The 24,859-nt window shown below is 44.7% G+C and overlaps 1 protein-coding gene and 1 non-coding gene across 2 annotated transcripts; one reads left to right on the top strand and one right to left on the bottom strand.

Moving 5' to 3' along the window:
• Positions 1 to 19,162: 19,162 nt before the first annotated feature.
• TRNAL-AAG lies at positions 19,163 to 19,243 on the top strand. The gene has a single exon. It is a non-coding gene; the product is annotated as a tRNA-Leu (tRNA).
• Positions 19,244 to 21,880: 2,637 nt separating this feature from the next.
• Positions 21,881 to 23,640, bottom strand: LOC125522418 (cysteine protease 1-like). The gene is given in 3 exon segments (XM_048687483.1): positions 21,881 to 22,074; positions 22,210 to 23,469; positions 23,472 to 23,640. Coding segments are annotated over 3 exon segments (1,422 nt in total). The 5' UTR covers positions 23,532 to 23,640; the 3' UTR covers positions 21,881 to 21,972.
• Between the last annotated feature and the right edge of the window lie 1,219 nt (positions 23,641 to 24,859).

Genomic DNA, 24,859 nt, shown 5'->3' with positions numbered 1-24,859 from the left:
GAGCCGGTGTTAGTGTTATGCCTCTCTCTTTATATCATATACTTGATTTGAATAAGTTGACACCTACTGAAATATCTTTGCAAATGGCTGATAAATCAACTGCTATACCTATCGGTATTTGTGAGGATGTGCCTGTTGTGGTTGCAAACGTTACTATTTTAACAGACTTTGTTATTCTTAATATTCCCGAGGAGGATAGTATGCCTATTATTCTTGGCAAACCCTTTTTGAATACTGCAGGGGCTGTTATTGATTGCAACAAAGGCAATGTCACTTTTCATGTTAACGGTAATGAGCATACGGTATACTTTCCGAGGAAACAACCTCAAGTCCACAGTATAAATTCTATTGGAAAAATTCCAATGATTACTATTGGAGGTTTTGAATTTCCTCTACCTACTGTCAATAAGAAATATGATATTCTTATTGTTGGGGATGTGCATATCCCCGTTGAGGTAACTTAGTGTTATTCGAAAATTCTATGGTTTCATGTTATTCGAAAAGAGTTTGTTAACAAGACTTGATCAACCTTGTTAGTGGATTCCTTTTTGATGAGCATGAGATGGATGAATTTAGAAAGCACAACTCTCTGTACCCTCCTTTTACTTTTTGTTATTTAGATTAAATAAAGCAAAAATAGTATTTTCTGTCTGTTTTCTCAATTATCCTTGCAATAAAAAAATATCCCGAAAAGAAAAGTTCTCCAAATGCCCTGAAAATTTTATATGATTTTTTGTAGAATATTTAAGAATTTTGGCACTGAGAACACACCAGGGGGGGCTCACCATGTGCCCACGAGGGTGGAGGGCGCGCCCTACCCCCCTGGGCGCGCCCCCTGCCTCATGGGCCCCTCCACTTATTCTTGCACCCACACACTTCGTCTTCCTCCAGAAAAATTCATCCACCAGCTCAAACCCCGAGTTCTATCTCATCTTGCTGCCATTTTCGATCTCCTTTCTCAAAGCTCCATTCACAAAACTACTTTGGGGGATTGTTCTTCAGTATGTGACTCCTCCAATGATCCAATTAGTTTTTGTTCTAGTGCTTTATTTATTGCAATTTTTTTCTTCTTAGGTGACCCTATTCTTGAGCTTGCATGTCAAATTTATGTGGTGAAAAGTAGTTTTAATGCATGATATGGCCTCTAGCCACTTGTAGGAGTAGTTGCTATCAATCTTGTTGAGTTTGGTTCACTTTTATTTTGAGCCACTAAAAAATTCAGAAATTTTTCAGAGGAAGAAATATGTTTAGGAAAATGTATCAAAGTGGTTCCTCAAGAAAGCAAGGCCCAAGGCTCGCGATACGTGAGCCGGACAATGAACTACCAAGGGAAGCTCAAGTGTGGCCGTGTGAATGGCCATCAAAGGAGTTCATGGTCCAAGCAGGCATCAAGGATGAATTTGAGGCGTATGTGCGTAACGCCGATCTTGAGAGCTTCGTGTCGGATAAGTGCCGGCAATACCTCTATCTAACTGATTCATTTGTGAGAAGGTTTAAATTTACATCCTCGCGCAATTCTCACACTGTTTTATTTGATCTATATGATAAATCATATACCATGGACCTAGAAGATTTTAATACTGTTTGTAAACTCTCCCACTGGGGCAATGTTAGTGAACCTCGCAAATCTGAATATAAAGGCTTTCTTGCTAGTATTACAGTGGGGGAACCTAGGGAAATCACACAAGTTACCATAGGGAGCATTCATTTCCCTTCCATACATTATTTTGCTCTCTTCATTGGTAGATGCATTAACGGGAAAGATGAGGCTTGTCACATGTGCGTTCCAGATCTTAGTGTCCTCAAGAGTGCGGTATTAGGTGATAAACAATATAACTTGGGGGCTATTATTGCAAGTAGGTTGCATCACAACAATATAAGTGGAGATTTGTTTGGTGGAATTTATGCAACTCGTGTAGCTAACTATCTTGATATACCCATACGTGGAAATGATATTGAGTTACCTCCTGCTTATCTAGATTATAATGCTATGGTTCGCCATCAGTTTGTTGAGAGGAATGAACAATTCCTCCAGTACCGACTAATCTTTGACAAACGATGCACCGTCCATGTTGCTCTCCCTACTCCTGCTTTTTTTGACTTTCAGGCAAAAAGGAGATATGTTATAACCAGGGAGGAGGCAAACGAGTACGAGAGGAGGACGGAGGCAGCTCGCCTCCAAGCTGTAGCTCGTCAAGCAGTAGCTGCTGCATCTCAGTACGACCCCAACTACAACTTTGGATATCCACTAGGCCAGTCGTGGCCATAGACCAACTTAGGCCAAAAGCCTAAGCTTGGGGGAGTACGTATTTCTCACCGACATTACACTTATGTTCACACACTCATTCCAGTTGTCGGTGATCATACTTTTTCAATGTACTATCCATGTTAGTTTATTTTCTTTTCCAGCATTCTTCTTCTGTGTTTGAAAAACCTTAAGAAAAACCAAAAAAATAGTTGTAGCTTTTAGCTAGTTTACTTTCCATGCTTGTAGTAGTAATAAATTAAAGAAAACCCAAAAAGATTTCTCGTTCTTCTTTTGCTTGTTGGGAGCTTTCCCGTGTAAATAGTTTTGTGTCTTTTCTTTTCTTTGGGGTCGAGAGGAGAAGACCATGATGAAAATGTTGAGTGGCTCTCATATGCATTATTATTGATCTAACAAAGAGCCCATATTACCTTGTCTTCTCCCTTGTATTGAATGCTTGCAGATTCCAGCTTAGTCCAATGCACGTGCGCTATTATTATTATCCACACCGTTCGGTTGTGCAAGTGAAAGGCAATAATTACGATATATGATGGACTGATTGAGATGAGAAAAGCTGGTATGAACTCGACCTATCTTGTTTTTGTAAATATGATTAGTTCATCGTTCCCGATTCAGCCTATTATGAATGAAACATGTTTGCAATGACAATTAGAGATTATAGTTGCTCATGCCATGCTTAATTAGCTAGGAGTTTATAATGGTTTACCTTGCATGCCAACATGCTATTAAAATGGTTGTGATGTGGTATGATAGGGTGGTATCCTCCTTTGAACGATTCGAGTGGCTTGACTTGGCACATGTTCACGCATGTAGTTGAAACAAAATCAACATAGCCTCCACGATATTTATGTTCATGGTGAATTATATCCTACTCATGCTTGCACTCAGTGTTGATTAATTTTAATGCATGTTCATGACTATTATCGCTCTCTAGCTGGTCGCTTCCCAGTCTCTTTCTAGCATTCACTTGTACTAAGCAGGAATACTGCTTGTGCATCCACTTCCATAAACCTCAAAAGTTATTCCATATGAGTCCACCATACCTTCCTATATGCGGTATCTACCTGCCGTTCCAAGTAAATTTGTATGTGCCAAACTCTAAACCTTCAAATGAAATTCTGTTTTGTATGCTCGAATAGCTCATGTATCAAATAGGGATGTCTATATCTTCCATGCTAGGTAGGTTATTCTCAAGAGGAGTGGACTCCGCTCCTCATTCACGAGAAAATGGCTGGTAACCGGGATGCCCAGTCCCATGCTTAAATTAAAATAATTGCAAACAAAACTCTCCCAGGATTGTTGTTAGTTGGAGGCACCCGTTATTTCGGAAAAGCCATGGATTGATATTTGTTGGTGGTAGGGGGAGTATAAATTTTACCATTTTGTTTGGGAACCGCCTATAATGTGTGTAGCATGGAAGATATCGAGATGTCTCGGTTGTTATGTTGACAATGAAAGTGTAGGATCGAAAGTATGTCTAGAGGGGGGTGATTAGACTACTTGACCAAATAAAAACTTAACCTTTTCCCAATTTTAGTTCTTGGCAGATTTTAGCTATTTTAGGACAAGTCAAGCAATCATCACACAATTCAAGCAAGCATGCAAAGAGTATATTGGCAGCGGAAAGTAAAGCATGCAACTTGCAAGAATGTAAAGGGAAGGGTTTGGAGAATTCAAACGCAATTGGAGACACAGATGTTTTTCCCGTGGTTCGGATAGGTGGTGCTATCCTACATCCACGTTGATGGAGACTTCAACCCACAAAGGGTAACGGTTGCGAGAGTCCACGGAGGGCTCCACCCACAAAGGGTAACGGTTGCGCGAGTCCACACAGGGCTCCACCCACGAAGGGTCCACGAAGAAGCAACCACCCACAAAGGGTCCACGAAGAAGCAACCTTGTCTATCCCACCATGGCCATCGCCCACACAGACTTGCCTCACTAGCGGTAGATCTTCACGAAGTAGGCGATCTCCTTGCCCTTACAAACTCCTTGGTTAAACTCCACAATCTTGTCGGAGGCTCCCAAGTGACACCTAGCCAATCTAGGAGACACCACTCTCCAAGAAGTAACAAATGGTGTGTAGGTAATGAACTCCTTGCTCTTGTGCTTCAAATGATAGTCTCCCCAACACTCAACATCTCTCTCATAGGATTTGGATTTGGTGGAAAGAAGATTTGAGTGGAAAGCAACTTGGGAAGGCTAGAGATCAAGATTCATATGGTAGGAATGGAATATCTTGGTCTCAACACATGAGTAGGTGGTTCTCTCTCAGAACATATGAGTTGGAATTGTGTATGTGTTCTGATGGCTCTCTCCACGAATGAAGAGGAGGTGGAGGGGTATATATAGCCTCCACACAAAATCCAACCGTTACACACAGTTTTCCAATCTCGGTGGGACCGAATCAACAAACTCGGTCGGACCGAAAAGGTAAACCTAGTGACCGTTAGAGATTTTCGGTGGGACTGACATGCAACTCGGTAGGACCGATATGGTTAGGGTTTGGGCATAACGTAATCTCGGTGAGACCGATTACACAAACTCGGTGAGACCGAATTTGGTAATTAGCTAACCAGAGAGTTGGTCAGGCAAACTCGGTGGGACCGATTTGCTCTTTCGGTGAGACCGAAAAGTTACAAAGGGGAAACACTGAATTTACATTGCAATCTCGGTGGGACCGATTCGCTCTTTCGGTGAGACCGAAAAGTTACGAAAGGGAAACAGAGAGTTTGCAATCCCATCTCGGTGAGACCGAGATCCCTATCGGTAGAACCGAATTGCTAGGGTTTGGCAGTGGCTTAATGACAAGTGAAACTCGGTGGCGCCGGATAGGAAGAATCGGTAGGACCGAGTTTGGCTTAGGGTTTAGGTCATATGTGGATATGGGAAAGTGGTTGAGGGTTTTGGAGCATATCACTAAGCACATGAAGCAAGAGGCTCATTAAGCAACACCTCATCCCTCCCTGATAGTATTGGCTTTTCCTAAAGACTCAATGTGATCTTGGATCACTAAAATATAAAATGAAGAGTCTTGAGCTTTTGAGCTTGAGCCAATCCTTTGTCCTTAGCATTTTGAGGGTTCCACTTTCACATCCATGCCATGCCAATCATTGAGCTTTCCTGAAATAATCATCTTGGAATAGCATTAGCTCAATGAGCTATATGTTGTTATGAATTACCAAAACCACCTAGGGATAGTTGCACTTTCAATCTCCCCCTTTTTGGTAATTGATGACAACATATAGATCAAAGCTTCGACAAATGATAATAAGCATGAAATATATCGTCGCTTTGAGAAGTATGTGATAAGTAAGAGCTCCCCCTAAGTTTGTGCATATTTAAAATTTGCTTTGGACTGCAAATGCACAAGGAGTTAGAGTCATGGGTTACTCTTCCATGTCACATACATCTTGGTGGAGCGCTTAAAATGATAAGAATGAAATACATGCACTCATCACCAAGAATAGTGAATGATCACATAAGATAGATAAGATAATAGCATTAAGTGTAGCTTATGATCAAAACATGATCATCAATGTCTCACAAGCAATGACATAGTATCTCAAGCACTCAAAAGCAAACAAGTTCGAAAAACCACCAAATAAAGCAAGAGAGAAAAGCAACACTCTCTCTCTCTCGAAGCCTATGATCTATACATTTTTCTCCCCCTTTGGTAACAATTTACCAAAAAGTTCCTAGAAAAATGCATAGTGCTAAGTCGACGCTCAGGCTTGATCTTCAGGTGGTGGTGGAGTCCGGATCACTCCAAGGACGAAGGCTTCTGTAGACGCTGAAGTAGACGCTGGAGTTTGAGCTGAAGTAGATGCTGGAGCTGGTGGAACTGAGGCTGTAGCTAGTGCTGAGGTGGTGGCTCTGGTGGCAGCAACTGGCACGGCAGACGACCTCGGACCTCGTGGCACTCTGGCAAAGGCATCAGTGGTAGTCCTGCCTCTCCACTCCTGCATGTCATCCTGGAGCTGCTCCACTACAGTCTGAATCTCTGTCACCTTGACATCCAAGTCATAGAACTTTTGTTCCATGATCCTCTCTAAGCTTGCCTGGTTCTGAGTTAGGGTGGCTAGTCCTTTCTCAATCCGCAGGGTGGATGCAATCAGGTAACCAAGCTGCTCTTGTTTAGTTTTCAAGAAATACTCAGATGCCTCCTCTTGGGTTGGCATCTTGGCAGCTTTCTCCTTCCTTGCCTTCTCCTTCTTGGCTTGTGCTTGGGCAGATGATGGCTCATTCTCAGTCATGACTACTTGATTGTCCTCAAAATCTGGATGGATGGGCAAGTGTTCCTTGTCCAACAAGTATATGCCCGTGTCCATCTTGGAGTTAATGAGCTCCTGAATTTGAGGGGCATAACCACAGCTCCTCTTCTGATCTGCTGCAGTTCTCTTGATAGTCTCTACTATGAGGCTCATGACCTTGAATTTCTGTGGCACATCAAATACATGTAGCAAGTGATTGCATGGCCTCTGATCATCTTGTGATCACCTGACTTGGGCAAGAGAGTGTGCCTCAATATCCAATTGATTGTTGGCAGCCCTGACAGAAGATAGTGCACAGACCCAAACTTGAAAGTATCAAGAGCTTCATTGGGAATCTCCTTGTACATGTTGGACATTGAGTTGTGGTCCATCTTCTTCTTGGCATAAATGTCCAAGTCATCTGCTTGCTCCTCTGGGGCATTGATCAACTTTGCATTCCTCAACAGTTGATTGGTACCTCGTACCTTCAGACATCCATGTGATCCTTCCATCTGGGTAGAAGTGTGCTGTGGAGTAGAATTGCATGATAAGCTCCTCGTTCCACTTTGTGAGCTTCTGCCCAACAAAGTCTGCAACTCCACACGCACTAAAGCTGTCATACACTCCAGGGTAGTGTTCCTCATTTTCCTTCATGTAGGTCCAGTCGACCCATCTCATGTCACAAACAATGGGCTTCTTGTCAAGAAGTACTGTCTCATAGAAATCTTGCTGCTCCTTGGTGTGAAATCTATAATCCACAGCAGTCCTTCTCCTTGAAGCATATGGATCTGCTTCTCTCCACTTCCTCGGCCCTGAGTCTCTCCTGAGTTTCATGTCCTCAGCCACAGGATGAGCATCATTGTGGTCTGGGATCTTGGGCTTGATTTTTCTGAGAACTTGCTCTTCATCCTCTTCTTCAGCAGCTTCAGGCATTGGGGCCTTGTTCTTTTCAGCAGCAGGTATGCTCCTTGTATTTCTCTTTGGTGCTGTCTTGACCTTTGATGCAGCCTTGGGCTTAGATGCAGTAGCCCCTGATTTGATAGCATCACCCATTAGCTTGGGTGCCTTAGGTGCTGGTGCAGCAACCTCTTCTTCCTCTTCCTCTTCCATAATGGAAGCCTTTCCAAGCACTCTGGCTACGGTCTTCTTGACCCTTTCCTTCCTCTTCTTGCCTTCAGCAACAACTGGCTCTTTGGGTGCAGGCTTTTCAGTTGAAGCTCTAGCCTTTGACATAGGCTGCCTGCCTGCTGGCCTTTTGATCTTCAGTCCTGGCTTTGTGCCTTGAGCTGGCTCAACTCTCTTTGATGTGGCCTCTTCCTCTGCCACATAATCTTCATCTTCAGAATCAGAAGTTCTCTTCTTCCTTTGTCTAGTGGCAGCTTTTGGCAGATTGCTTGGGGTACTTCTGCTGCCATCATCTGAAGAGCTGGAGGGACTAGTGCCCTCACTCATCACCACTTGCTGTTCTGACACATTCTGGCTGTCACTCTGATCTGACATGTTGAACAAGCTGACTGCTGACTCTGTGAACAGTTTATAGATGAGGTAGAATAGATGAGCATCACAAAATGTAGAGATTTTTGCACAAGAATGATCCAAAAACTTAGTTTTAGTTTCCCACTGAAATCATCTTGGATCTACCGATTTTTAAACTCGGTGATACCGAAGCAGTTTTGGCACCTAAACTAGTGAACTCGGTCAGACCGAGTCACAGTTCGGTGGCACCGAGACTGCTAGGGTTTCACAGAGTTCCAAAATCGGTCACACCGATAAGTAATTCTCGGTCAGACCGAGTCTCACTTGTGCAATGGCATAAGCCAAATCGGTGGGACCGAGTTTTTCAACTCGGTGGGTCCGAGATGGTTTCAGCGGAAACTTAACCCTAAAATTTTCGAATCACACCTAATCTACGAGCGCATTGACTGGATAGGAGTGTTTCAATCGTGGCAAGAATCATGATGATCACAATGTGCTAAGAATCGGATTGGAGAATAGCACAAAGATCGAGTCCATACCCTAGTTTGGCGGAGACTCGCTATGGGTAGAATTCCCGTTGACGGCGACGGAGACCAGCGACTGGAGGCGGCTGGCGGCGAGTAGACGATCCGGAGGCCATGTTGGCAGAGCAGGCTATCGCGCGGGCGAAGGGGTTCGGAGAAATTTCCAAAATTTTGCCCATGACTATATATAGCCCGACCCTGTTGGTGTGACCGAGTGGAACAACTCGGTGGCACCGAGATTCATAACTGCAGGCAGTTACTGAAACTCGGTGTGACCGAAAGGTTCAAATCGGTTGCACGGAGATCGAAAATCTAGATCAACTTAATGATCTCAGTAGGACCGAAAGTGGGGTATCGGTCAGACTGAGAATCATAAAGAGGTTTTGGAAGTTTAAGTCTATGACGAATCGGGGACTCCGAGCGCTCCTCACACAGAGTGGTTCGAATCTGACTTGATCAAATTTTGTGATGCGGCATGAATAGAGTTTGAGACGAGAAAAGCATAGATAGCTAGAGGAGGTTCTTAGGCATTCTTGTCCATCCACTTGGCAAAAGAAAATAAAACCAAACAATCAAAACAACAAGTGGATGTCCTCGAATGAGTAAAATATGCAACCAGCATGCTCACACAATAAGATGGCAAATGAAATATGTGACAAGGCATGCACAACCAATTCTAGCAACTATCAAGCAATTTGTGATGACTAGGTCATCTATATATATGAGTATATTAAGTTAGGAGTCAAGTGAGAACACTTGATCATAGGTCATACTCATCGTTTAAGCTCAAGTGGGGTTACCACCTTTACATAAAGCATTGTTGTGTTCACATCTTTAGAGTTGCTTTAGCTCAAGTCTTAGAGTAAAGCTCCCCCTAGATGTGATACCCCCCTAAGAGGGATGAACTAACCTTGGGTTTTGTCGATGATGACTTCATGTAGATGTTGAAGTTGTGGATGCTCAATGTTGATGTAGATCACTTGGAGCTATCCATTTGAGTGAATTGCACTTTCAATACCTACATGGGTTAGTCCCACAAGGAACAAACAAGGATATCCATAGACATAGAGTGATGCACACACAAGATGATGTCCATGAAAACTTTTAGGTTACCTTATCCCTTGTCTTACCAACAAGAGGGTTTGTGACTCCTTGAACTAGTGCAGGATGTGGAAGTTGATTGCACTTGTTCTTGCCAAAATGATAAGAGTGAAGTATATTGGCGGAGTCACCCTCAAGAACTCTCTAGTTCTTCTTCTTTTGGATCCACATCATCTTGATGGGAATCCTTGGAGTTGTAGTCGTACTTGATGAAGTGGAACTTGAAGTAGTCTTGGGAATCCACTTGACTAAGGTCTTAGGAGCTTCTTCAAATGCGTCAATTTCCTCTTGAAGCTTGTCCTTGCCTTTTTGCTTGTAGTCTTGTGGTGGAAGATCATCTTGAGCTTGTGTCCCCTTGAAAGAAGTATCATACTTCTCATGTTGAGGAATAAACTTTGTCTTGGGATATTGATCTTCTTCCCACTCAACTCCATTGGCATTGAACTTTCGTTCAAAACCAACACCTTGATTCTTCCGGTGCATTCCTTGCTTGCGCACAATTTCCTCGAATTGCTTGCTCCCGGCAAGGCTTTTGTACACTCCTTTCTCTATAATTCCCTTCAATAAGCTATTTTCTTGCTCAAGTGTAACTTGGCTAAGAGAATCATTAGTGGAATCAAGAGAACTACTAGAAGCAACAATATTGGATTTAGCATGATCATTGTTACTGCTAGAGGAAGAATCTTTCTTGTTCTTGTTACTAGACTTGACTTGAGGCATGTAAGTGGATAAGAGTAAAGGCTTGGCAATGTAAGAAGAACTTTTCTTGCGAAGATCATCATTGATTGCTTTTAAGAACTCATGCTCTTGCTCAAGATTGAGCTTTTCAAAGCGTAATTTCTCATGAGCTCTTAAAAGTTCTCGATGATCTTCGAAGATAGTTTCATGAGCTAACTTAAGAGTGTTTAGTTCTTTAGTTAGAGCCTCAATCTTTTCCTTATCGTTGTCATTCGTTTTATCTTGATTAGCATGATTAATTGATGTTTCATCATAGTATTCATCACTAGAGTTGTCAACAAGCAAATCATCACCTAACAAGTCATCTTCATCACTATTGAAATCAACATACTCGGGGTGTGTTACCTTAGGACCTTTGGCCATGAAGAATCTTCCAATTCCTTCATTTGGTGAGTCAAATATGTCGTAGGAGTTGGTTGACACAAGTGCTAGACCGGCAACACCTTCATCTTGAGTATCTTCGGAGTCGGAGTGATAACTTCTCTCGGAGTGGCTGTCGGAGTCGGAGTCGGAGCCGGATACCCATTCACCAACATGAGCTTGATGTCTTCGTCTTGTGTAGCTCCTTGATGATTTTTCCTTCCTTTCTGAATCCTTGCTTCTCTGTGAGTATCTTCGTTCATAACGATCATCTCTACTCCTTCTCTCTCTTGGTGGTGATTCTTTGCTTCTTCTTTTTGGAGAATCTTCTCTTCTCTTGTAGGGAGCCGTACACTCATTGGAATAGTGTCCGGGTCTTCCACAACTGTAGCAGTTTCGCTCTCGACTAGAAGATCTTTTGTCATTGTAGGACCTTGACTTGAAGCTTCTATCTTTGCTTCTACTCTTGTAGAACTTGTTGAAGTTCTTCACCATTAAGCTCAATTCTTCATTGAAGTTTTGTTTCTCACTTGATGATGTAGGGGCTTCACATGAGGCTTTATAGGCACCACTTGATTTATTGTGAAGTTCCTCTTTATCCTTAAGTGACATCTCATGAGCAACAATTCTTCCAATCACCTCCGTTGGCTTGAGATCTTTGTAATTGGGCATCATTTGGATCAATGTGCACACGGTATCATATTTTTCATCCAAGGCTCTTAGAATCTTCTTGATGATGAATCTATCGGTCATCTCTTCACTTCCTAAGCCGGCAATCTCATTTGTGATGAGAGCAAGCCTAGAGTACATTTCAGCGACACATTCACCATCCTTCATCTTGAACTTGTCAAGTTGACTTTGAAGCACATCCAACTTGGATTCCTTGACGGAGTCGGTACCTTCGTGCATATCAATCAAAGTGTCCCAAATTTCCTTCGCATTCTCAAGACGGCTGATTTTGTTGAATTCTTCGGGGCACAATCCGTTGAAGAGAATATCACAAGCTTGAGCATTGTATTGCAACATCTTCAACTCATCCATGGTAGCTTCACGGTTTGGTTCTTTCCCATCAAAGAAGTCACCTTGCAAACCAACACACACAATAGCCCAAACGGCGGGGTTATGTCCAAGAATATGCATTTTCATTTTATGCTTCCAACTAGCAAAATTAGTACCATCAAAGTAGGGACCTCTACGGTGATAATTTCCCTCGCTAGACGCCATACTCTCCTAGGTTGTGAAACCAAGGCTATGACCACCAAAAGCTATGGAGATCAAAGCAAATGGAGACCAAAGCTCTGATACCACTTTTGTAGGATCGAAAGTATGTCTAGAGGGGGGTGATTAGACTACTTGACCAAATAAAAACTTAGCCTTTTCCCAATTTTAGTTCTTGGCAGATTTTAGCTATTTTGGGACAGTCAAGTAATCATCACACAATTCAAGCAAGCATGCAAAGAGTATATTGGCAGCGGAAAGTAAAGCATGCAACTTGCAAGAATGTAAAGGGAAGGGTTTGGAGAATTCAAACGTAATTGGAGACACGGATTTTTTTCCCGTGGTTCGGATAGGTGGTGCTATCCTACATCCACGTTGATGGAGACTTCAACCCACAAAGGGTAACGTTGCGAGAGTCCACGGAGGGCTCCACCCACAAAGGGTAACGGTTGCGCGAGTCCACACAGGGCTCCACCCACGAAGGGTCCACGAAGAAGCAACCACCCACAAAGGGTCCACGAAGAAGCAACCTTGTCTATCCTCCCACCATGGCCATCGCCCACACAGGACTTGCCTCACTAGCAGTAGATCTTCACGAAGTAGGCGATCTCCTTGCCCTTACAAACTCCTTGGTTCAACTCCACAATCTTGTCGGAGGCTCCCAAGTGACACCTAGCCAATCTAGGAGACACCACTCTCCAAGAAGTAACAAATGGTGTGTAGGTAATGAACTCCTTGCTCTTGTGCTTCAAATGATAGTCTCCCCAACACTCAACTCTCTCTCATAGGATTTGGATTTTGTGGAAAGAAGATTTGAGTGGAAAGCAACTTGGAAAGGCTGGAGATCAAGATTCATATGGTAGGAATGGAATATCTTGGTCTCAACACATGAGTAGGTGGTTCTCTCTCAGAACATATGAGTTGGAATGGTGTATGTGTTCTGATGGCTCTCTCTTCGAATGAAGAGGAGGTGGAGGGGTATATATAGCCTCCACACAAAATCCAACCGTTACACACAGTTTTCCAATCCCGGTGGGACCGAATCAACACACTCGGTCGGACCGAAAATGTAAACCTAGTGACCGTTAGAGATTTTCGATGGGACTGACATGCAACTCGGTAGGACCGATATGGTTAGGGTTTGGGCATAACGTAATCTCGGTGAGACCGATTACACAAACTCGGTGAGACCGACTTTGGTAATTAGCTAACCAGAGAGTTGGTCAGGCAAACTCGGTGGGACCGATTTGCTCTTTTGGTGAGACCGAAAAGTTACAAAGGGGAAACACTGAATTTACATTGCAATCTCGGTGGGACCGATTCGCTCCTTCGGTGAGACCGGAAAGTTACGAAAGGGAAACAGAGAGTTTGCAATTCCATCTCAGTGAGACCGAGATCCCTATCGGTAGAACCGAATTGCTAGGGTTTGGCAGTGGCTTATGACAAGTGAAACTCGGTGGCGCCGGATAGGAAGAATCGGTAGGACCGAGTTTGGCTTAGGGTTTAGGTCATATGTGGATATGGGAAAGTGGTTGAGGGTTTTGGAGCATATCACTAAGCACATGAAGCAAGAGGCTCATTAAGCAACACCTCATCCCTCCCTGATAGTATTGGCTTTTCCTAAAGACTCAATGTGATCTTGGATCACTAAAATATAAAATGAAGAGTCTTGAGCTTTTGAGCTTGAGCCAATCCTTTGTCCTTAGCATTTTGAGGGTTCCACTTTCACATCCATGCCATGCCAATCATTGAGCTTTCCTGAAATAATCATCTTGGAATAGCATTAGCTCAATGAGCTATATGTTGTTATGAATTACCAAAACCACCTAGGGATAGTTGCACTTTCAGAAAGTATACCACTCAAAATATTATTCATCTCTATTTCAAAATCAAGCTCTGGCACCTCTACAAATCCATGCTTCCCTCTGAGAAGGGCCTATCTATTTACTTTTATGTTGAGTCATCATCCTCTTATTAAAAAGCACCAGTTGGAGAGCACCGCTGTAATTTGCATGTATTACTATTAGTTTACATTGAGTATGACCGTGACTTGATCTCTTTTACCATGAATTATAATGTTTAGTCAGTCCTTGATCTTCAGAGGTGCTTTGCATTTATGTTTTGCGGTCTCAGAAAGGGCTAGCGAGATGCCATCTTGTTATATCATATTATGATTGTTTTGAGAAAGTGTTGTCATCCGAGATTTACTATTATTGCTCGCTAGTTGATTATGCCATTGATACGAGTAAACATGAGACCTAAATGTTATTATGAATATGGTTAGTTCATAATCTTTGCTGAAAACTTGAATGCTGGCTTTACATATTTACAACAACTAGATCAAACAGAGTTTGTAAAAGTTTTTCTTTATCACTTTCAGTTTCTCAACTGAATTGCTTGAGGACAAGCAAAGGTTTAAGCTTGGGGGAGTTGATACGTCTCCATCGTATCTACTTCTCCAAACACTTTTGACCTTGTTTTGGACTCTAACTTGCATGATTTGGATGGAACTAACCCGGACTGACGCCGTTTTCAGCAGAATTGCCATGATGTTATTTTTATGCAGAAATAAAAGTTCTTGAAATGACCTGAAACTTCATGGAGAATAATTTTGGAATATATAAAAAATACTTGCGAAAGAATCAACTTCAGGGGGCCCACACCCTGTCCATGAGGGTGGGGGCGCGCCCCCTGTCTCGTGGGCCCCCTGAGGCTCCACCGGCCTCAACTCCAACTCTATATATTCATGTTCGGGGAGAAAAACATCAAGGAGAAGGATTCATCACGTTTTACGATACGGAGCCGCCGCCAAGTCCTAATCTCTCTCGAGAGGGCTGATCTGGAGTCCGTTCGGGGCTCCGGAGAGAGGAATCTGTCGCCATCGTCATCATCAACCTTCCTCCATCACCAATTTCATGATGCTCACTGCCGTGCGTGAGTAATTCCATCGTAGGCTTGCTGGACAATGATGGGTTGAATGAGATTTATCATGTAATCGAGTTCGTTTTGTTAGGGTTTGATCCCTAGTATACATTATGTTCTGAGATTGATGTTGCTATGACTTTGCTATGCTTAATGCTTGTCACTAGGGCCCGAGTGCCATGATTTCAGATCTGAACCTATTATGTTTCCATGAATATATGTGAGTTCTTGATCCTATTTTGCAAGTCAATAGTCACCTACTATGTGTTATGATCCGATAACCCCGAAGTGACAATAATCGGGACCACTCCCGGTGATGACTATAGTTTGAGTAGTTCATGTATTCACTAAGTGTTAATGCTTTGTTCAGATACTCTATTAAAAGTAGGCCTTAATATCCCTTAGTTTCCAATAGGACCCCGCTGCCACGGGAGGGTAGGACAAAAGATGTCATGCAAGTTCTTTTCCATAAGCACGTATGACTATATTCTGAATACATGCCTACATTACATTGATGAACTGGAGCTAGTTCTATGTCACCCTATGTTATAACTATTGCATGAGGAATCGCATCCGACATAATTATCCATCATTGATCCATTGCCTACGAACTTTTCACATATTGATCTTTGCTTAGTTACTTTTCCGTTGCCACTGTTACAGTCACTACAAAACCAATACTATTACTTTTGTCACCGTTACCGTTACTTCCATATTACTTTTGCTACTAAATACTTTGCTGTAGATATTAAATCTTTTAAGTGCGGTTGAATTGACAACTCAACTGTTAATACTTGAGAATATTTTTTGGCTCCCCTTGTGTTGAATCAATAAATTTGGGTTGAATACCCTCGAAAACTGTTGTGATCCCCTATACTTGTGGGTTATCATCTACATCATGTCATCGTTTTTATTGCATTACTCCGTTTCTCCATGAACTTAATACACTAGATGCATGCTGGATAGCGGTCGATGTGTGGAGTAATAGTAGTAGATGCAGACAGGAGTCGGTCTACTAATCTTGGATGTGATGCCTATATAATGATCATTGCCTGGATATCATCATGGTTATTTGAAGTTCTATCAATTGCCCAACAGTAATTTGTTTACCCATCATTTGCTATTTTTCTCGAGAGAAGCCACTAGTGAAACCTATGGCCCCCGGGTCTCTTTCTCATATTATTTGCCTTTTCGATCTATTTTATTTGCCTTTTATTTTAAGATCTATTAAACCAAAAATACAAAAATATCTTGCTGAAATTTATTTTATTTAGCGTTCGATCCATCAATATCTACAACTCTCTCACGTCCGTTTATCAATTTGTGGTACCGTTACCCGAAAGGGATTGATAACGCCTTTAACACGCCGAGTTGTGATTATTTATTATTTGTGTGCAGGTGCTATTTACGTAGTGTTGCTTGGTTCTCCTACTGGTTCGATAACCTTGGTTTCATCACTGAGGGAAATACCTATCGTCGCTGTGCTGCATCATCCCTTCCTCTTTGGGGAAATACCGACGTAGCTTCAAGCCGCATTAGCCGCCGCCTCTACCACCACCTGAGCCAGATTAGCTTCTTAGCCGCGATGTCTCTGTCTTTGTTTTCTTTTTCAGGGCTTGTTTGAGTTGTGCCCTTAGCAGAACCCTATTATACTCTATGTTGTGTGACTTTGCGTGTGTGTGTGGTACCCTCTGGGATTCTTTATGGCTGTGGTGGTTTGCTTTATTTATAAAGCGGGGTGAAAGTCTTTTTCAGTAATGTTAATGAAGGAAGTGCTCCCAGTCGCCTGGACTATAAATAAGCAAGAGTGTCGAGCAAACAAGTTCTCGTCTCATTTGTTTACAATTGTTTTCTTTCTCCTCTAGGTGGTGTTTTACAAATGATCTGTTAAAAAGAAATCTATTCTTTTTTTAAGGTCAAGAAATCTATTCTTAAAGGATCAAGGGTGTTGATTAGAGGGGTGAATAGGTGACTGATTGTTAACCAGTTTGTTTGATTTAGTGAAATGTGGGTATGTAACTTATCTAAAAAAGCACATGCGAATCACTTTATATGGCGCAAGGAAACACTAGTAAGCAAGACTATCAAAAAAGACTTGCTAGGACTATATTGAGCATAAGGGCATCTCCAGCCATTTAGCCCCCTAGGAGGCATTTTTTTTGCCCCTTGGGGGATACCGGCAAAAAATTTATCCTGGGGGTCGAATGCTATCCACTCGTTGCCCCTCCCCACCGCCCAAGCACGCCGCCTGCTCGCCACCGCCCCGCTCTGCAGCCTCGCGCCCGCGACCCGACCGACTCCTCCTCGCCCCCGTCAGCCTCTCCCGCTCGACTGCGCGGCAACAGCCTCGGCCCGCTCGCCGGCGTCAGCCCGCTCGCCCGCGCGGCCACAGCCCCGGCGCCGCTCTCCCTCCCTCCCAAGCCCCACGCCATGCTGCCGCCTGCCCGCTGCCTACTCCACACGGGCCCGCCGGCGGACCCGGGCATGCTGGCGAGGAGCAGCACCAGCGACCTCGCCCCCGAGGGCGACGCCCCAGCCGGCAGCGGGTTGGTGCCCCGCGGGGTACGGGTTGGATCCTAGTCGCTCGCGCGCTCGCTTGCGTCTGGCCGCCTGCGCCTGGCCGCTCGTGAGCCGGATCAGCTTCCGACGAGCTCTTCGACGAAGGCAAGATCCGGCCGCTGAAGCCCACCACTTCCGTCGCGTCCGCTAGACGATGGCAGCGTCGTCTTGTCGACATGGTCGGCTCGTTGCCAGGTCCGCCATGTGGTCTCCTCGGCTTGGGGGCCTGGCCGGGCACGGGCACGGGCACGACTTCGACCCGTTCGCCACAGCCATGGCGAACGCGTCCAAGGCGGCCGCGCCATCCCCCTCGGCGCCGGCGTCAAAGACGCAGCCCCCGTGGTCGCCAAGCTCGGGGCCGGGGCTGCCCGTGGCCGGTGCGCCCGGTGCCGGGGCCGCCCGTGGCAGGCCTTGCCGCCCGCGCCCGCCCACAGCGTCGCCGGCCGCCTGGACCACGGTCGCACGCCTCGTCGACGCAGGGCTTCCTGGCCTCCTGGACCACGACTTCTTGGCCGCCGAGTCCTTGACACTGGCCAAGACGGAGCTCCCCGGCATGGCCTTCGGCTGCGGCGACACGAACGAGGATGACGGGTTCCTGGCGTGGAGGCGGCGAGCGAGGCGGGGAGGCGACAGGTGGGGAGGCGGGCCCGGGCAGAGAAAAAGGTTGGAGAGAGAGGGAGTGGGAGGCTGAATGTGGGCCAAACGCATGCAAAATCTTCTCTCTCCACCCCCAAGTGCCCCCCGGTGGGCTGGGTTTCGCCCGGGACTGCCGGCTCTATTTTTAGCCAAATCCGACGAAAACTGAGCTTTTGGGGTCCCGACTGGGAGAAAAATTAAGCGCCGGCGTGCAAAATGTGCTCGTGGGGGGCATCCTGGGGGGCCGGCTGAAGATGCCCTAAATAACGGTAATGTAGGAATAACCAATAGCGAAACAAGTATTACCTCCTTTTTTCAAGGGTAGCGCTACCTTTGGCAATCAAGCCCCATCAACTCTGGCCAAGTCACGATATCATGTATTTTGGAAACAAAAAACTCAATTTAGTAGCCAAAAAGGTTTGAGATTTTACATCATTACGAGAGTAATCAGAATATTGATTATAGAAAGACCCGCACAAATTGTTGATTATGTTTCTTGTGGTGGAACTAGCTCACTAGGTTCAACTCCTCTTGGCACTAATGGTCGCATTTTTCTGGATTTATTATAGATTTTCTGGCGATGTTCGTTCAAGAAAAGACGTTTCCGTCGACTACGAGACATCTCCGATGAATTCATCAATTTTAAGATATTGTGCCGGCTCAATATCTCGGAAATGCTCATATATGTAGGATCTGCATGGTTGTGTTTATAAGGGCAAGTGCATGGCGTGTATGTAAGCATATGTAGGCCCAGCAAAAAAGATGATTACCTAAACGGGTACTAATAACCTTTATTTGTGAATTCAAAAAATAACCTTTATTTGGACGCAAAAGGATACTAATAACCTTTTTTGCAAACAAGGTCTATCCTACCTTGTGTAGAAAAAAAAGGAATCGCGAAGTAGATGGGCTTTAGAGCGTCATCGAATCATCCAAGATTCAAGCCGATATTCGCATACCCATATCCTGTTTTTTTTTTATTTACGGCTGCCCATATTCTGTTGTGGTCCGTCGTTTATTTGTTGGGCATCATTATTGCGAAAAGATCTGGTCTTCGTTTTGTTCGACAAGACAATTAAAAGGGTACTTAGTGTTCAAATAAACACAATGATCAGATGGCCGAGTTGGTCTAAGGCGCCAGATTAAGGCTCTGGTCCGAAAGGGCGTGGGTTCAAATCCCACTCTGGTCATATTTCTTTTTTACTTTTACTTATTTTCTTCAAAAAAGAGTCCCCCGATAGGGCCGTACCATTGATTACAATAATGAATAAATACTCTACTTTTTCTAAAAGATATTGCACTTAAATATAGTATTCAAATCATGATTAATCTAGATCAATTTCCACTCTGATCAATTTGTTCTTTTTGTTTTCTTGAATAGAGAACTTACCGAGTACTATCTCCGTCCGGATTTATAAGTTCCATTGCATTTTGGTCAAACTTTTGACCAAAAAATTAAGCAGCAAAAATATAGGTAATACATCATAAAATTTATAGCATTGGATTCGTATTTGAAGGAGTTTAAATGATATTATTTTAAATACATAAAGGATATATTTTATTTTCTTCAAAAGGATTACAATAATTCATATTTGAAGGAGTTTAAATTATTTGTATTTTCTTTCTATTTACTTCAAAAGGATTCCCCCGGTAGGGCTATAGCATTGATTACAATAATGAATAAATACTCCACTTTTTATATAAAAAAAATATTGCGCTTAAATATAGTATTCAAGTCATGACTAATCCAGATCAAATTCAAGCCCGATCAATTTGTTTTTTTCTCAAATAGTGAACTTACGGAGTACTATTTCTGTCCGGATTTGTAAGTCCCAGTGCATTTTGGGTCAAATTTTGACCAAACAATTAACTAGCAAAATATAAGTTATACACCATAAAATTTATAGCACTGGATTCGTATTTGAAGCAGTTTTAATGATATTATTTTAAATATATAAAAGGATATATTTTATTTTCTTCAAAAGGATTACAATAATTCGTATTTGAAGGAGTTTAAATTATTTGTATTTTCTTTCTATTTACTTCAAAAGGATTCCCCCGGTAGGGCTATAGCATTGATTACAATAATGAATAAATACTCCACTTTTTATATAAAAAAATATTGCGCTTAAATATAGTATTCAAGTCATGACTAATCCAGATCAAATTCAAGCCCGATCAATTTGTTTTTTTCTCAAATAGTGAACTTACGGAGTACTATCTCTGTCCGGATTTGTAAGTCCCAGTGCATTTTGGGTCAAATTTTGACCAAAAAATTAACTAGCAAAATATAAGTTATACACCATAAAATTTATAGCACCGGATTCGTATTTGAAGCAGTTTTAATGATATTATTTTAAATATATAAAAGTTATATTTTATTAGTTAAATTAACGATCAAAGTTCAACACAAAATACGAAGGGTAAACTAGGCCCGAAAAACTCTGGTCATATTTGCCTTTTTTATTTTCTTCAAAAAGGAGTCCCCCGGTAGGGCCGCACCATTGATTACAATAATGAATAAATACTCTACTTTTTCTAAAAAAAATCCTGCACTTAAATATAGTGTTCAAATCATGATTAATCTAGATCAAATTCCACTCTGATCAATTTGTTCTTTTTGTTTTCTTGAATAGAGAACTTACCTAGTACTATCTCCGTCCGGATTTATAAGTTCCATTGCATTTTGGTCAAACTCCGTCCGGATTTATAATCCTGCACAATTACGCTCCTCCTACCACTGGTTGTGGCCAGGCTTCTTGATGTCGGACAAGTACGATGCTGGTTGTCGTGTCACGAGTCCTCTCGCTTGGTCTTGGCACCAAAGCAATCTAGAAAAATTCAAACAGTCTGACAAGACGACAATGGAGTCAGGCGATTGAATGCCGCCATCTGGTTGTGTCACCGCCGTCTTTGCCGTGATGATATCACCGTTGGGGCGAGCACACTAAACTTGGAATCAAGTTTTGGGAAAGGGTTGGGCCAGGATAAATCGCCTAGTTTTTTTTAAAAAAAAATCGTATTGCTAGGTGTCGCTCAATGGAGTTAGTCTATATATCTGAAGCCCACGACCAGGTTTTATATGAATTTTCCCATCATGACTGATGACGTACATACTATTAATGAATAAGTACCCAATTTAGCAGTTAGGGCAAACTCACCCTTCAAGGCTCTCCTCAGCGAGCACATGGATTCACCTATCGTTCCGACGGCCGATAGGAGAATTTCAGTGGCCGGTAGGAGAATCCCGATGCCTCGGATCTGGCTAGTAGTTTAGGTTAAGGGTTTTAGTCCTTGCAAGGTCGACACTCGCGTGGATGACAACACTTCATCTTCGAGTTAGTATTCTGGGCCTCCTTGAGTTCATTCATTTGGACAAAGCTTCGAGATAGATTCATGTCGTCTTCTTGGGGAGGCGAGGTTAGGGCTCTCATCGTGTGTTGACAATGGTGAGATTGGCGAGGTTAGGGTTATCATCGCGCGTGGGCGATGACAATATTTGGTGCCAGGTACTTCAAATCATTTCAATGGTTCAACAACAACGACTGTGGGGTATTTACGGCCATGTGCACAAAGTCTTGGAGGCTACCATTGACAAAGTTCGGTAGGGGAGTGGCGACAACAACGCTTTGGCAACTTGTTCTGACGGCGGTAGTGGTTGTTCGGTTGTCCAAAGATCTCAATGTAATTCTTATTATGCTTGCTTTATACTTTTGATGGGCTTCTGTAATAAATTCATTTTGTTTAAACACCCAATTTAAGTCATGACAATAATAGAAGGAGTGTTTGATCTTCAATAAAGGTAGAAATTCTCGTATCTCGTATGTACATATATAGTCCTAATACAAATTTAATATACTAGTCCTAGTACTATTGTAACTAAGGAGTATGTGCTAAAAAATAATAAGGAAAAAAAAGCCTAGATGTCCAATTCGGAGAACACTAAATCAAGCGTCGTTGTCCTGCTTCGCTTGGCCGGAGTACGGATGAGCGCCTCCACGGTGTACGGGCTGTTCTTGCTCTGTCAAACAAAACCAAAAACATCCATGCAAAAATATCAGCACAAACTCAACGAAATTCGTGCAATGCAAATTAGTCCCAGAAGTCAACACATCGAGAGGAATAGATTGGAGATTGGATAGTCGTTGTTTGGTACCTTGGAGCAAGTGCGGTTCTCAGCGTTGCAGACAGGGTAGTCGGACGGGCAGCAGGTGGCGCCGTCCTTGCAGCAGGTGGCGCCCTTGGCAGGGCAGCACCCCCAGACGAAGCACGTCTTCCTGACGCCGTGGGTGCAGCAGCAGGTGCTCCCCGCCGGGCACTTGCTGTGGCGGTCGCAGGCCACCGGCTTCGGCTTCGGCGGGTTTGGCGGCTTGGGTGACGGGTTGGGCCCGTTCTTGACGGGGTAGGACGCCATCATGGCGATGCCGCACTTGCCGGTGCGCGCGGTGACGTTGCGCTCCATCCGGATGTAGCCGCCCTCGCCCCAGTCCGGGCCCCATGAGTTGCGCACGCTCCAGTAGTCCCTGCCATTGTCGGTCCCGTACCCCACCGCCACCACGCCGTGGTCCAGCTCCGTGCCGCACCTGCCGGTGAACACCCCCGACTCGTACAGCTGGAACTCGGGGCCGCCGGCCTCGATGCCCACGCTCACGGGCTGGTGCGCCACCGCCTTCTTCAGCGACAGCTCGTCATTCTCGGGCACGGACTCGAAGCCGTCGATGGACACCACCGTGCGGCCCCTCTTGGCGAGGTCGCACCTGCCGTCCCTGGCGGTGTAGGGGTAGTCTTCCTCCGTGTCGATGCCGCCGTTCCGGGCGATGAAGTCGAACGCGTCCTCCATCATCCCGCCGTTGCACCCGCTGTTCTGCCCGTTCCTCGCGCACTCCACCAGCTCCTGCTCCGACAGCGTCACCAGGTCGCCGGTGACGATCTTGTTGATGCCTTCCACCGCGCCGACCGCCGAGAACGCCCAGCAGCTGCCGCACTGGCCCTGGTTCTTCACGGGCGCCACGGCGCCCTTTGTCCTCCAGTCCACGGACTCCGGCAGCGTCTCGGCGCCGTCGTGGAGGTACCTCTCGCCGACGGCGTGGCGGCCTTGGCCGCTCGGGATGGCGCCGAGGTAGGCCGCGCGGAACTCGTCGTTGGTGAGGTCGGCGAAGCGGTTCATCCCGAGGCGGAACCCGTGGGCGTCGGCGTCGGCGTTGTGGGCGTCGACGAGCCTGAGGTTGTCCCAGAACGCCTGGAAGCGGCGGTCGTACTCGCCGAGTGCACTGTACGAGCGGCCGTGCCGCGCCAGCCAGTGGTCGTACATCGCGCGCACCTCGGCCTCCGTCCGCTCCAGCCCACGGACGGCGTGCGCCGAGTTGTACGAGACGATGGACATGTCGGGTGCGGCGGCTGCTGCTGACGAGGCGAGGGCGAAAGTAGGAAGGCCAAGACCACGGCCACGGCGGCCGCGGCCTTGCTGCCGCCCGCCATGGTCGCGCAGGTGTCGCGCTTGTCTTGGTAGGTCGTCGACAGTCGATGATCGAGAGCTATGGATTCACGGCGAGAGTGCGCACGACGGTACGAGTTGCTCTGGCTTGGCTCGTGTTGCGTGTTTCGGGAGGCTGATGCGTCGGCCCCGGCGATGTAGTATATAGGATCGGGGCTGGTAGAGTTGCGATCGGATTCCAGTCAGCGTTCGTAAGAGGTTTTGTTTTGAAACGCGTACGTAGCAGGTTGCAAGTATACCTGGCCATTCCTCGGGCCGGGCCAACCAAAACCTGACGCAAAAAAACCCAGGCCCGAGCCTGGCCGTCGGGCCTAAAAATCGGGTCCAAGACCGGCCCATCACACTAAAAGCCCGTCGGGCCTCGGGCCACGGGCCGAGCCTCTTCCTTAAATGGTGAAATTGACGGGCCCGGGCCCGGCCCGGCCCGGGCTTCGGGCTCAAAATTTAGGCCCGAGCCCGGTCCATGAACAAGGTCGGGCCGCCCGGGCCGGGCTGCCCATGGCCAGGTATAGTTGCAAGGCCGAATTAGCACAGGGAAGGTGGTTTGGTTACTACACCGATTTTCTTTGGACTCCAATGTGTCGGATCCGAGCAGGTCTAGAACAAACGAATCGTGAGAGCAACTAACTGAGGGGTGGGCTGACGGGAACGTATTTGATGCACGGGGCAATTGGTAGTACCGGTGCATCGGTCCCTGTTGCACATTAAAAAGTTTTAAAAAATTCACAAGAAATTATTCAATTGACACACCATCAATGTATGTTGTCATAAAAATTCAAATCAAAGTTCACAACATTGCTTAGATAAAAATGACAAATTTAACATCAATGTGCTAATGGGCCTAAACTAAAGCTCAACTTGTGTTATATACTATTCAATGTCAAATTATTATTTTTATATCTCGAAAAATGTTTCAAATTTGGACCTTGATATTTGGCACACGTGTGCCATATAGCTAAAAGTACCACACACCTTTCTTCCATCTAAATACATGCATAATTGTATTATTAGGATGAATCACTCTTATTCCACGTGTATTCTTTTCTCTAATTACATGCATCACTAGAAGACAAAAAAGTAGATCTCATCCTAGATTTTCCTTGTTTTAAAATTTTAAAATGTTTTGTAGCTCAAACCGTCGGTTCGATGTAAAAATCGTATTCACATAAAAGATTTATCGTGATGAAATCTTCGAAACTAGATCCCATGTTGGTATGTTCCAACGACTTTTTTTGAATCAGAAGTTATCACACCTCGGCTACATAAGTTAGCATGCCTGGAATATGCAACCTACCGTGGTATTTTCACATAA

The sequence above is a fragment of the Triticum urartu genome, chromosome 7 (genome assembly GCF_003073215.2).
Source record: "Triticum urartu cultivar G1812 chromosome 7, Tu2.1, whole genome shotgun sequence".
Classification (NCBI taxonomy): domain Eukaryota; kingdom Viridiplantae; phylum Streptophyta; class Magnoliopsida; order Poales; family Poaceae; genus Triticum; species Triticum urartu.
The sequence above is the reverse complement of the archived record's forward strand: the minus strand, read 5'-3'. Positions and strand labels throughout refer to the sequence as shown.